Genomic DNA, 14,103 nt, shown 5'->3' on the forward strand with positions numbered 1-14,103 from the left:
TACATTATGCGTTGTCTGGACCTGGCATAAGGCACTGCTGCGATTCAAATGCTCAGTTATGTAAACAATATGCTGGAACTTCGGAAAGGAGGGGGGCGATATCACTCAGAGACGCTTAATCTCGCTTGGTTTTAATACCCGCAACCCGCATTTGCATTAAACGCTGCCGTTTGGGCTTGCATGCCTCAATACGGAAACACGTGGCAATATTGTCTTGCGATAAAACGGGGAAACACCGGATTTCGCACATAGCATAAGTAAACAAAGTGCTGTTTATTCAGTCCAAAATATTTATTTTTATGAAAATTTGCATTAAATATAAACCGCAAAAAGAGACCCAAGTGTATCTTGCTCAGTATTAATAAGCATAGTTTATCATTATTTTTATTATCGAAAAGGCTACAAGTCAGGGGCCCTCTCTTTTATCTCGATTATAAACTTGTACGCAGTTCGCCGTATCACACTGCACCGTGAAATGTTGCATCGGAAATATATGGCCGTATATTAAAGACCGTCCAACCTCTTTGGGTCGTATAGTACTGATGTAAAATTCATGTCTAAATAAAACAAGGTAATTGTCGGTTTACACTTTACAAGGTTACAAGAAGCCAGCAGCCAACAAATTTTGAAAATAGCTGATATACTTACTGAATTATTTGTTAGGTTAGGTTTTCATTCTTGAATTCATGAATTATGTCAAAATCAGCTATGAAAATTGAATTAATGTTCATATTGAATCTAATAAATTGGAGCATGCATAGTATACGGTCATCTCTTTCCGGTAAGAAAGCTCACGGCGAACTGTGCCATGGTGAAATGTTATACGTACAATTTAGATGTAACTCAAAAAAGCAGGGAGAACATCATGACACTTGTGCCTTGAATCTGATCTAAATAAGGGTAGGAAAGTCATTTTTGTAGTAAAATTAATGCTCTGCAAGAAGGATTTCATCAACATCTTTGTGTTCTGCCAACTTAACAAATACTTACAGCAGTTTAATTATTATATGATTGAACATTAACTAATAATGGATGAAGCCATTTTAAGTGGTAAATACATAGGTTCTGGCGTTCATAACCCCAAAAAGACTATCAAAGATACCCACTAATTATACAAAACTAATGGATGTGGTAATGTCAAATTAATTCATGCATGTTTTATGTTATATCTATTGCCGAGTAAACACGACATACGATAATAATTAAGTGGGTAGGTACCTACTTAATCCGCCAACAAACATGTTTTATTAAAGTTCAACATTGCTATAGGTAATATAACAAACAAAATTTCGGTAGACGTCAAAAGTTAAAAACCAATTTTGAGCAATCTACTTGCGGTCAAGAGTCAAGATTTTCAACAGAAATTCGACAAGAACGTACTAAAATGTATGTGGATATGCGTCAGCTTAAAAGAATTGTAAACTCACCAGGTAAATGTATCATAAAATGGACCCATCCTTGACTTTGTTGTACTCCAATACCTCTCCACTCGTCTTCGGACATTAGATGATTTCTCGGGATTTGCCGGACTAATTCTTTGGGCAGGACGACGTGTCTGAAATAACACAACCAAACGCGTTAACAACAGCTTCATTCCCACGGAGTATGTCTGATTTATTATACACCACACAAACTACCGTGAAGTAATAATGAATTCACCTGTATTCGTGATCCTGGTCGTAATACTTTTCGGAATAGAATATCTCTGGCTTGCTAGACATTTTAATTCGTTGGAGAATAACTTGATTTTCAAGATGGTTATTGTGAGACACTTGTAAATTCGCTATAGTTGGAAATTTAACTCCAAACTTTTCTGATGTTCACTTCTCAGTTCTCTTCTCACGAGGACAAAAACATAACGGCTGCCGTCGTTTTGTGATTCAAATCTCGTTTGCAGATGTTTCCTTGTCGCAAACTTCACGGCATTAAATATGTAATCATAAACCTCTAAATCACGAATGATAAATTTAATAACATTGCATATTTCAATACTATTAACCAACATATATTTTTTAATAATTCAATATTTACGAGTTCTATTTTAACGTACTGTAAATATATATATATAAATTAATTTTATTATAATTATTGCACCAAGTATACCTTTTCTAAAGAAAAATGTCAAAATACATTCATTACAGCTTTATATCTTTAAAAAGCTTAATGTGATATTTTGAATGGGCAAAAGAAAGTGACTTTTCTGTCAAAAAGGCGAAGAAAGCTGGTATAATATCCAAATAATGGCATTAATAGATTTTTATAATTCTAACAGAGCTATTTTCAATCCAGTAAATGCAATGCCTCAAGGAATCATCACATTAAAATTTATGAAAAAGTAAGTGAACATAATATTATATACCTATAGGTACCTAGCTATTTCAAAAGTATGTTTGTTTTCTTAAATTGTTAATAATATTATAGCTAAAATTTAGCGGTAATAAGTGACTCGTATTGTCACTTAAAATAGAGGTAATTTTATAGTACTCCATATCGTTTTTGTGATCGAGGTCTTTTGAGACGAAAAACCTAACACAACCTACTTAAGGTGACGCATCAGTGAAACGCCAAATAATTTTCAACTGTACGCGCGACAGTGTTGCCAACCGTACTATAATTATAGTATTTGTACTATAATTTTGGTCCGCGTACTATGTACGATATAAAATAGGTATAGTACGCCCAAAATACTATAATTTTGAAAATCGTACTATAATTTTACATAAAAGTACTATAATTTTGCACTTGCCATTTCGCAATCGAGTGGTCTTCGGAAATTTGGAAATTTGCGGCCCGCGGCGAAATATTTTTCCTAAAAAAAACAAGCCGACCATGAAAAATTGGGAACCTGCGGCCCGCGACGAAATATTTCACCTAATAAAAACGAGTCGACTAAAAAATTGGGAAAATTTTCATTTTCAACAGATGACAACGCGTACTATATTTTATCCCCAAATACTATAATTTTGGAGGCTTTGTACTATAATTCCACTTTCAAAATATGGCAACACTGACGCGCGACGAAATTTTGTACTCGCTTCGCATTCATTGAGAGAATGTCGAGTTAGACATACGTCACTTTGCTGCGTGATGGCGACGGGCCAATTAATTCTAAAATCGTGTAAAGATGACTAAAAACGTTACCCATTTACTTTAAAAAGAAAACATGTCAATGAATATATTATTATTGTTACTAATAGAATAATAAACAGAACATAAAATGGACGTATGTTGGATTTATATGAGAAATAATATTTCGTTTGACAGGCGTCTTTTGCACCCGCGACCCGCAATCCGCACATCGCCTAGCAACGATCTTTTTAGACCGTGCCTCAACTAATGCATGGCCTTAATGTAACCCAAAAATGATTAGGTTATGTTAGGTTTTCGTCTGAAAATACCTAAACCTTTTCTATGCCTCGCGCTTAGATTATAGAAAAAGCCTCACGATATTACTATGGCAGTATCTGACAGTCCGCAGATTTTTAACGACACACGTTGAATGTAGAGCGAAGCAAATCGCTGTAATACCGATATTTTGTGACTTAGTATTTCATAATTATTCAAACAGATGTCACTGCGGTTCTTAAATTTTTTAGATTATGCAAATCAATTGACAGTAGCTAGTAATTTGAGTTTAAAGTCGCACGAAATAACTCGCGAAATTTGTATGTGCGGCTTATCGATCACGGCCTCAAAGAGCGAGAAAATTCGCTGAAGGCATCGAGGAGCCGGTTTATCAAAATAATGATATGGAGTACTATGATATTACCTTGATACTAATGAATAATATCGATAATACAATAATTTGTTGTATAATGTATACATTCTCTTTTTTTCTGTAGAAAATGTTTAGAGCGAATATTGATCCTTCACCTACTAGAAAAGACTTCTATAACCCACAGTGAGCACTCAAGTTCATGGAATTCAGCTGTTTTAGATGAATTAAAGGAAAAACATCCGGATACCTATGTACATTGTACGAAATGCAGCGAAACATTTCAGGAAATGAAAGTTAGACACTATGAGAAAATTATTCTGTATGCTATGGCACACACTGTCGTCAATATGAAATTACACAACATAAGAAGTTGGTTTTTGAGAAACGAGACACGTTTATTTAGGTAAGTGGTTCTTCACAAGTATGCTCTATTGCAGGTTGGCGAACCTTTTTACGTACGCGTGTCAAACTATATTATTTTTCGACTGTGACGTGCCGAACAGTTTTTCATGGAGTAAAAATGGTTTTTAAGAATTCTATTAAAACACTATGATGTTCTAGATATTACTCATAAAACATACTAATTAGCACACATATAGCTTTATCACTTTTTTCAATTACGCCATACATTTTGGTACACCAATTTTGAAACTGTCTGCCAGAACTATTACTACAAGCTCCACCGAGTCTTTGTTTCTTATTTGGTTCAGCCATTTTTGTGGGTAGAAATTATTTTTTTATTATTGTATTACTTAGTTTGATTCTTTATGGACAAATTGACAACAGAATTGCTCCGATCAGATGAGACATTCTCTCGCTACAGTGCCTCTAGCATTGTAAATGGTAGAAGTGGAATGATCGCATAAACATCCAGGCTTTGAGAAAACCACATAATATAATTACTGTGACCTCACCGGAATTAAACCCGGATCCCCCGGCTGAAAGCCCAGTGCTTTGTGCACTGGACCACCCATCGGAGTTTTTGCAACTTATGGAATCGATAATGATTTGCTGTTCGACTTGGTTGTCCGGCTCATGGTTCCTTTTTATTATGTATACCTACTGAAATCAATCATTTTCAACGAAGGTCAGGCACCATGTTTCACTACCATGAGTCACCACTCGTGTACAGTAAGTTCTCGACTTACGTGACAATTTTATTCCGAAGATTTTCGTGTAAGTCGAATAAAACTTAAAATCATGCAGTTTTTTTTAAATAGTATATGTGAGTTTTAAAGGATAGGTGAAAATAAAATGGATAATAAATGACGTATGAATTGCAGAGAAACACATAAGAAATAGGTACCTACATATTTTTTTTAAATTGCGTAAGTATGAATTCACGTAAGTTGAATTCGCATCTCGAGGACTTACTGTAATTGTTTAGATAATTTAAATAATTTAATGAACTACTACAATTTTTTAGACTTCGCTTCATGGGTATGCCAATAGAAGAGCAGAGGAAATATATGCTATGCAATGGACTGGCTTGTGAACCCATAGAGCGGAACTATAAGCCTGCTTCAGATGTCAAAGAAGTTTATAAAGTTAGTAAAGAAAAATATATGTATGCATTTTGTGTTTTTTTTTTCATTTAATCGTGACCCACCATTTAATGGCTACCCTCCTTGTCTTGAAAACTATCCCTTCCTACATGTTTTACTTTTGATTTGAAATAATTCATCAATAAAAATAGTTGTTTGCGTTGTGTTTATATCGGTCAGGCTTTAACGGTTTAACAATGGTTAAAAATGGTCTGCGTGTCACTAAGCGTCACAGGTTCGCCGTCCTTGGATATAGGGATATCCTTCTCAGTGGTAACCCTGGGTGCTTCCTTAAATAACAGGTCTTTTTAAATTGTCATCATCTGACCCTGACAGCTTATATATCAGTGGCGAAGACTCCATACTAGGCGATTATTTAAAGCCTACTTTCTTAAGAAAAACATTTTTTAATTGCATATTGACATACAGTCGAACTTGGTTATTACGATCATGGAAATAGCGAGATCTCGGATGTAATGAGGAAACATTCGTTGACATTTTAGTTTATGATTTTCTCCATACATTTATTCACTTTTCTAAAGAGCTACTTCTCGGGTATACCGAGCTAAACTGTTAATATGTCGATCGTTTAAAAACACCATTTTCGACTATAAGCAATAAAATCTGACCGGACAGTTAACTAGACGGATGCCGCCGGGCTCGGATTACGTTTATGACACTAGTTAAGTGTCTAAGTAGGTACCTAAGTTGGTGTTTTCGCCGACAACATTGAAAAAATATCCATGCATATGGTTGAAATTGCATGTAAAAAATCCAAGCTTTGTGAAGTCAGTAGGTGAATGCCATCCTTGTTTCGGGGATTTTACGATGGTTTTCAGATTTTTTATGTTCATTGCTGAAATAGAACGTGGCGCAAAAAATGTTATATAACGAGTAATGCTTATAACGAGCAAATTCAGTCGGTACCATCTTCCTCATAATAACCAAGTTCGACTTTATTTATATAATCCCACACTAAGGCTCCTATCACAGAGCCTAAAACCTTCACTCAAAATATTTTCATGACTGCACTGTGTCCAAAATAATTATTATTATTATTAAATTATTATTATTAAACTGGCGCTAGGGGCCGTTCAGGTCCATGGCCGACTGCACAACGTTTTTCCAGGCATCTCTGTCCAGCGCTCTCTCTTCCCAGTTGACTATCCCCAGCCTTTCCGCATCCCTTTGAATGTTGTCCGCCCATCTCCGTCGAGGGCGGCCAAGAGGTCGAGTGCCAGCTGGTGTGCCTTTGTAAATCCTATAGAGAGTTCTAGATCGTTCAGATCGTACAACGTGGCCCGCCCATCTGAGCCTTCTTGACCTCAGAATATTAGTGATTCTAGGTTGGTATCGGTCGAAGAGCTCAGCGTTTGTGCGGATGCGCCACCGGTGGTTCTCATTGACGGGTCCAAGTATTCTCCGGAGGATTCTGTTTTCAAACACTTGGAGCGCCTTTTCTTGTTTTTCTGTTAAACCCCACGTTTCACATCCATACATGACGATTGGCTTGATGACCACGTTATACACCCGGAATTTCGTTTTGATGGACAGCATTTTGGACCTGAACAGACGACTCAGCGCGAAGTACGCTGCATTTCCACTTCTCAGTCGGTCAGAGAGCTCTAGGGACATTTCATTTTTAGAGGTAATGTTGGAGCCCAAGTACTTGAAGAGAGAGGTTCTCTCGAACGAGGAGTTTCTTATTCCAATGTTTCCAGAGGGTTCAATGCCTCTTGTCATTTTCAAATACTTGGTCTTTCCCACATTTACTCGTAGATTCAACCTTTTCGCTGTGTCCTCCAGAGGAGTGAAAATATCTCTGACTTCTTCTTCAGATTCTCCGAGCACCACCAAATCATCTGCGTAGCCCAATATTTTATGGGACCCATTCAGGGTAACTCCACCTTCTGCTTTCAGAGCTTCTCTAACGGCTTTCTCTAAAGCTAAGTTGAACAGCATTGGTGATAAGGAGTCGCCTTGTTTTAGTCCTGCTGTCACCTTAAAAGATTCTGATATACTACCTTGCATATGAATTCTACTTCTGGATCCGTCCATGCATACTTTTATTATATTTATAAGTTTTGACGGTATTTCAAATTCTTTCAATATATTCCAGAGAGCTTCTCTATCAATAGAGTCATATGCGGTTTTAAAATCTACAAAGAGACAGTGTACATCTTGGGCGTATTCCCATTTCTTTTCAAAGATTTGGCGCAGTGTAAAGATTTGATCGGTAGTACTGCGGTTTCGTCTAAAGCCGCATTGGTAGTCACCAAGAATGTTTTCGGCATATGGTAGAATTCTTTCGAGAATAATGTTCGACAGAACTTTGTATGCAGTAGGAAGAAGAGAGATGCCACGGTAGTTTGCACAGTTGAGTTTGTCCCCTTTCTTGAAGATAGGACAGACCAGTGATTCTTTCCATGCTTCAGGGATCTTTTCTTCCTCCCATATTTGTTGCAGTAGCTCAAGCATGGCACTAAGAAAGGTTTCTCCTCCATGCTTGAGAAGCTCCGATGGAATATTATCGTTTCCTGCCGATTTGTTATTCTTTAAATAACTCAGTGCTCCCATCAACTCTGCCTTATTTGGTGGCGGTATAAGAGGTTCTGCTGTCGCGATTTCTGGCGATTCCAAAGGTTCATCTGGTACAGAGCGTTGAAGTAAGTTTTCAAAATGGGACTTCCATATGTTTAGCACTTGCTCTTTGTTTGCCACTATCTGACCCTGTTGATCTTTGATTTGTAGCGTGCTAGGTTGAAAGCCTCTTTTTTCAAAGCTCACTTTCGAGAAGAATGATCGAGTTTTATTTCGTTTTGCTTCTTCTTCCATCTGCTCAAAATTACTTTTGATGAAGCTTCGTTTGCACTTTCTCAGATGCTTTCGGACATTTTTGCACGTCTCGCTATATCGTTTCTGTGCTTCTTCGCTCTGCGTATTTTGCAGATAGAGCGCTCTTTCTGCTCTTCTCTCCTCCACCATTTGTCGGCAAGTGTCGTCGTACCAAGGGCACTTTACTTTCTTGGGTGCCAGTCCTATCGAGACTTCCGCAGCTTTTACCATTCCTTCTTTTATTTAAATTATCTAATTAATAATTAGATAATTTAATATATTATTAATAAAAATATAGATTGTTTTTAAAAATAAAAATAAATCTTATCTAATGATTTTTGATGTCTATAAATGTTTCGAAAAATACGTAATGTAAACTCATCGCTCAATTTTACGTTGTCAGTGAGTTTTTGAAGTTTCTAGTAAGTAATATCATAGTATCTTCTTATTTCCCGTATGTATACCTGACAAGTGTGCTCTTTTTCTCAGATATCCACTGCCTACCTCTTTCCAAAAGTCACCCTTCGCCACTGATTTATATAATCCATTGTGCTGTAGTCTCTTCTGAATCCAGCACGTTCTCTCAGTTGGTTCTTGTCTAGCACAGTTTCTATGCGGTTGGAGAATATTTTTGTGAAAGCTATGTACAGACTTTGTACTCTACATATAGATTCAGTAGCTTCTCGATCAGGCTATATGGTCGGCGATAGTAAGTCAGTGATTGCTCGTGTAACTAGAGCATATGAAGAAAATCCCTCGCATCAGTATTTACATGATCATCACATTTTCAATTTCAGATTCCTTGGGAGTACGTCCAGTCGCTTGTTTCCAAACGGCAAGTGGACCTGATCAGAGGGAAAGCCTACATCGATGTTTCGAAGCTGCATGTTGTGGCGGCGACACACCGAATGGCGTCCTTGAACGTCTTCATGCATCAGGTCAGAATAGGATTGTCCACAGCCAAACTAGACAGCAGGTTCCACGAGATGATTGACGATTTGGGTAAACTTGTTGAGATGTATGTTTATAACCTTTCAATGACTTCTCATTATTTACCAACATTGTCGTTGAGGAAAACCGGGGGCCGAAGGCAGCCAGAGGTCTTGGGTCGCTAAAGGTGTCCCAGTTGACAAAGCTCCACTAGTAATACTGTAAAATGAAATATTACAATTGGATAAAATCATTTGAAAAATAAAAAAAGGTAAAATAAAATGAGCAATCAATAATTAATTATAAAAGACAAGAGAGACAAACAGAGGTATTGAACATGTCAATACACAAACTATTAGAGAATGTATCCTGAATATGACAGTGCAGTTAACAGGCTAACATTTAAATTAGTTGTCAGTCATTTAGCATTGCTGATTCATTTGTAAAGCGCTTCACACTAATTTTGCCCACATTTGTCAAATTCATAATCATTTTGAAGACAATTTTAGATTTAATAGTCAAATCCATGAATTTATTAAAAGTTATTAAATGTGCAGCTATTGTCAAGAAAAACACTTGACACTTGATAAGAATGGATGTTTTTGTTTTATTAAGGTGACGCATCAGTGAAACGCCAAATAATTTTCAACTGTACGCGCGACGAAATTTTGGACTCGCTGCCATTCACTGAGAGAATGTTGACCCAGGAACACGTCACTTTGCTGCGTGATGGCGACGGGTCAATTAATTCTAAAATCGTGTAAAGATGACTAAAAACGTTACCCATTTACTTTAAAAAGAAAACATGTCAATGAATATATTATTATTGTTACTAATAGAACAATAAACAGAACATAAAATGGACGTATGTTGGATTTATATGACAATTAATATTTCGTTTGACAGGCGTCATTTTCACCCGCCACCCGCAATCCGCGCATCGCCTAGCGACGATCTTTTTAGACCGTGCCTCAACTAATGCATGGCCTTAATTAGTGTTTTATTTTTAGATATGTACGTACAATATGACTAAATATTTTGAATACAAAAATAAATATGACATTCAACTTGTACCAGAACCAAAACATTCACAGCAAATGTTACCTGTAAAACGACAAAGAGTGTCAATTATTGTATATAGAAAGGCAACAAATTTTATCATATTATAATTATTTAAATCAGTGATGAATAATTGCTTCACAAAACAGTAAAATCTTATTTGTTCTTCAACACATTATTATTTGAAAAATCATTATTGGGCCACATAAAATCATCCCAGGGGACACATGCGGCCCACAGTTATCACTAGTTTGGATGTGCAATCACAAAGATTATGTATTCATACATAACCAAAACGTCAATAGCCACAGATGGCTGGAAATAATGTTAATGGTAATGCCAATCTACCACACTAAAAGCGTTTCAGAAATGCCATCCTTAAAAAGACTTAGACAATCTCTTCTCTCGTTAAATATCGCATTTTCTTTCAGATATTCAAAAAAATGTAAACTGGGCCTATTTGGATTATCGTTGAACGAGGATGAAACTAACCTGTCGACATTGGATGACTTATCGGTCAGTTTTCCACCTTGCATGCGGAAAATATCAGAGCATTTAAATGCTACGCATCATCTCCGATACCAAGGCAGACAGCAGTATACACCATTCCTTAGAGACATAGGCTTGCCGATTTCGGACACGCTACAGTATTTCAGGAATCATTTTTTGCAGGTATTTAGAAACACATTTAACCAATAAGGTGATATTAGTATGACACTGTGGCCAATAGCGTCGGCTCATCAAAGACACTACAGAGCATATGATTGTAGCGACGTAGCCAGATACCGCTCTTGCAGATAGTCAAAGATCTGTCATAGGATTCTACTTCCAAATCTCTGGGTCCCACTGACAGTAAATGTCCACATCATAACACTGATCAAAATAATCTTTTATATAGCCGGACTTTCATGTTTGATGAAGAAACACTTGCCTCTGTTGACTCTTAACCTACCCCTTTTAGGGTTATTAACGTGTGCGAAACATGGATCCTGGGTGAACAAAAAACAGAATTATTATAGATATACCATCATAACTCGTTCGGTGTTCGAATTTAGAACTAAGCTCATCAAAAACGATTGAACGCTATGTCAAATGTTGGCATGTGCACCCTCACTCAGAGGATAACTTATACTGGTGGATATATCGCACCGTGAGTGTAAAACCAAGGCATCTGCAAAAGGCATATTTTGGATATATTAGAGTTTGAAGTCTTCGTTTTGTTAGGAGAAATAGAGTTTCTAAAAAAAAAACATAATATTTGGTTTATATCTACATTATAATTGCATGTTCTTTCAGTTACTTCACTTTTACATTATCAAGTTCACGACTTTTTTAGTTGTTTTGCATTTAATCTCGAAATTGAAAAATTTGCAGATGCCTTGGTTTTACACTCACGGTGCGATATAGACACTATACGCCAGAGGGATGGGCAGTGCAAACTGTCATAAACCTTCTCTCCATAAATCAGTTTACAATGGACTACATATTTACCTCATGGCCTCTTCTGAAGAAGACATCGGAGGTTGTAGATTTGGTCTGAATACTCTCTCACGAGTAGGAAACTGGCCTGATTTTTCCTAATCATGATAATTAATGTGTATATTATATTATTTTGACAGACGATGGATGTGGAGGACTATTTCAAAAAACGTTATGATTATTACATCAGATACACTTACGGCTTGGAAGGAAGGAATGTCGGCTACAACTGTATGCCGTGCCAGAAAATTCAATATACAAAAGAAACTACACCGAATGATTGCAATGGATGCCCATTCAGAAATGCCAAAGAAACACTTAAGTTGTTTGATAACTACAATTTTACTGTCAAAGGTGATAAACCTACTCTATAATATTAAATTATTTTTTAGGAGTCTGTGTACTTGTACTTACTTTAAGATTTTACAGTCAATTTTCACCTACTTCCCATGTATCCAAAGTACTTGAAATAGATTCTATTCAAATTTGGGACCGGTTCGGTACACAAAACATGGATCTTCATACTACATCACTTCGATCTGGAACCTTCACTAATAAATTTCTCACGACGGTTTCCAGATATAAATGTAAAATAATATGGATTCGTCGATCTACTTTTCAAGATACTAATCAGATCTAGTTGCCATAACTACCAATTATGTTACTTTTAACAAAATTACAGCATCATATTGCGAACGTGAATATCTCTTCACTTAGATTGTTCGGAAGTTTTGTTACATGCTTTTTATTTTGTCCCTATAGTATGCTCCTCTCCCTTGGGCACTTATAGTTTGAAAGTCCAGTAAACTCAACATTTTAGTGCGTGGTGACTTCAGTCTTGAGTACCTGCACCTGAGACATTCCCAGGGGTAGACAACTGAAGATGCCTCATATCAAAACTTTATATATCATGATTTGCCCGATTAACCTTTTTTAGAGTGAAGCTCTTACCTCAATCGCTGTAATACCGATAATTTGTGGCTTAGTATTTCATAATTATTCAAACAGATGTCAATGTGTGTTTAATTTTTTAGATTATGCCAATCAATCGCCACTGGCTAGTAATTTGAGTTTAAAGTCAGACGAGATAATTCGCGAAATTTGTATGTGCGGCCTGTCGATCATGATCACATAGAGCGAGAAAACTCGCTGAAGGCATAGAACCGGTTAATACCAGGTGTGGTGCGGGACGGTTTGATTGATGGAAACATGAGATAGTTCCAAACTAGGGAATCCAATCCCGGGATCCCGGACAATTTTTGATACCTATGAATCCCGGGATTAGTAAACATAATCCCGAAACCTTCGGGATTGATTTTTTTATCAATCACAGTCAATTAGCATGTGTACAAAATTATTTTAATAATGTTTATGTATCTACACATGTCACAGGGGGATGCTCACGGATAATAAATAATCAATTTTTGTTGTCATACACAATCGTAAAAACATCAGAAAAATAATAAATTCATTCATTTAACCAGCCAAACGCCACTGATGTTTTGGCACGCGAACGGCGTCTAACCGCCAGTGCCACGGACGTGCAGGCAGGCACTTGTTTCTATGCCGAATTTTATGAATGTCATCTTTTCTTAAATAAATAAATAAAAAAACTATTATACTTTCACATTATTATCTATATGACAATATTATTTACTCCATTAAACCCACGTATTTCCAAGATTGAACGAAAAAAAAATAATATTAACTATCGAAAAAAAACGCTAATCCCAAATCGTCAAATTATAATCCTGAAATCCCGGGATCAAAATTTTGGCTAAGGTTTGGATTCACTAGTCCAAACTCTTTCTCCTTGTAAAATCAGAAAATACATTTTAAATCCATTTGTAATCTTATATAGTTACGTACATAATAATTTTAACTGTTGACTATATTATTATTATGTTTGTTATAGAAATGAAACACGTTTCGTCACTGGTAGAAGAGAAGCAACCCAGTCAGGCTTGCGCCGTATTTTTCAAATCGACGCATCAAAATTACGTTGATGATTTACTGGAAGTGATAGTCAATCCGGTGCAGTATTACGCCCTCAGCAGGATGCACTATAGAGATGATGATTCTGATACCGATTCGTAGGAAATTATTTACTAAGATCTCAGGAACACAGTGTCAACTATTGGGCTGTTTGCCATTTTGTTTTGTTTTATTTTTGTACTAATCATATTGTTGTGAAATATTTACATATGTACTTATTATGGAAGAGAAAGAAGCGAATTTTATTATTATTAAAGTATTATTATATTGTGATAATTTGAATATAAATTATGTTTAAAATAAAAAATCAATTTAATACAGTTGATTTTTCATTTGAATTTTTATTTTTCAATTGTTTCCAAAATAGTTCGCCATTGCAATAAAATTTTCACTTCTGAAATATTTTTTTTAAACATTTTTGAATTTTATTACTGTCCATGATAGCAACCCGATGGCATAAATTGTAAATAAAATACTCGTAAAAATAAAGTATAATAAGTCCTCGACTTACGCGAATTTGACTTATGTGAATTCGTACTTACT

General features: G+C 36.1%; 2 protein-coding genes across 3 annotated transcripts in view; one reads left to right on the plus strand and one right to left on the minus strand.

Annotated features, from left to right (window-relative positions):
* The window catches only part of Cks30A (Cyclin-dependent kinase subunit 30A), a 204,656-nt gene that overhangs the window by 1,541 nt on the left and 189,012 nt on the right, over nt 1-14,103 (minus strand). The window contains exons 2-4 of one of the 2 annotated variants that reach the window (XM_085943651.1): nt 10,579-11,075; nt 8,602-9,246; nt 1,428-1,555 (exon numbers count right to left, since the gene is read on the minus strand). In XM_085943651.1, coding sequence (XP_085799777.1) covers nt 1,428-1,555; nt 8,602-8,645 — 172 coding nt within the window. In that variant the 5' untranslated portion in view covers nt 8,646-9,246; nt 10,579-11,075. Of the gene's footprint in view, nt 1-1,427; nt 1,556-1,659; nt 1,916-8,601; nt 9,247-10,578; nt 11,076-14,103 lie in introns of those variants that run through there. The other variant, XM_085943650.1, reaches the window with a different exon arrangement.
* On the plus strand, nt 2,077-13,794 carry LOC147074358 (DNA primase large subunit-like). The gene is made up of 7 exons (XM_085943625.1): nt 2,077-2,335; nt 3,843-4,121; nt 5,145-5,265; nt 8,895-9,115; nt 10,518-10,758; nt 11,706-11,919; nt 13,481-13,794. The coding sequence occupies exons 1-7, from the start codon at nt 2,241-2,243 to the stop codon at nt 13,660-13,662; spliced, it is 1,353 nt and encodes a 450-aa protein (XP_085799751.1). The 5' UTR covers nt 2,077-2,240; the 3' UTR covers nt 13,663-13,794.

This window comes from Rhyacophila brunnea, unplaced genomic scaffold (genome assembly GCF_057557595.1).
Source record: "Rhyacophila brunnea isolate RB1 unplaced genomic scaffold, BYU_Rbru_1.0 scaffold_16, whole genome shotgun sequence".
Taxonomy (NCBI): domain Eukaryota; kingdom Metazoa; phylum Arthropoda; class Insecta; order Trichoptera; family Rhyacophilidae; genus Rhyacophila; species Rhyacophila brunnea.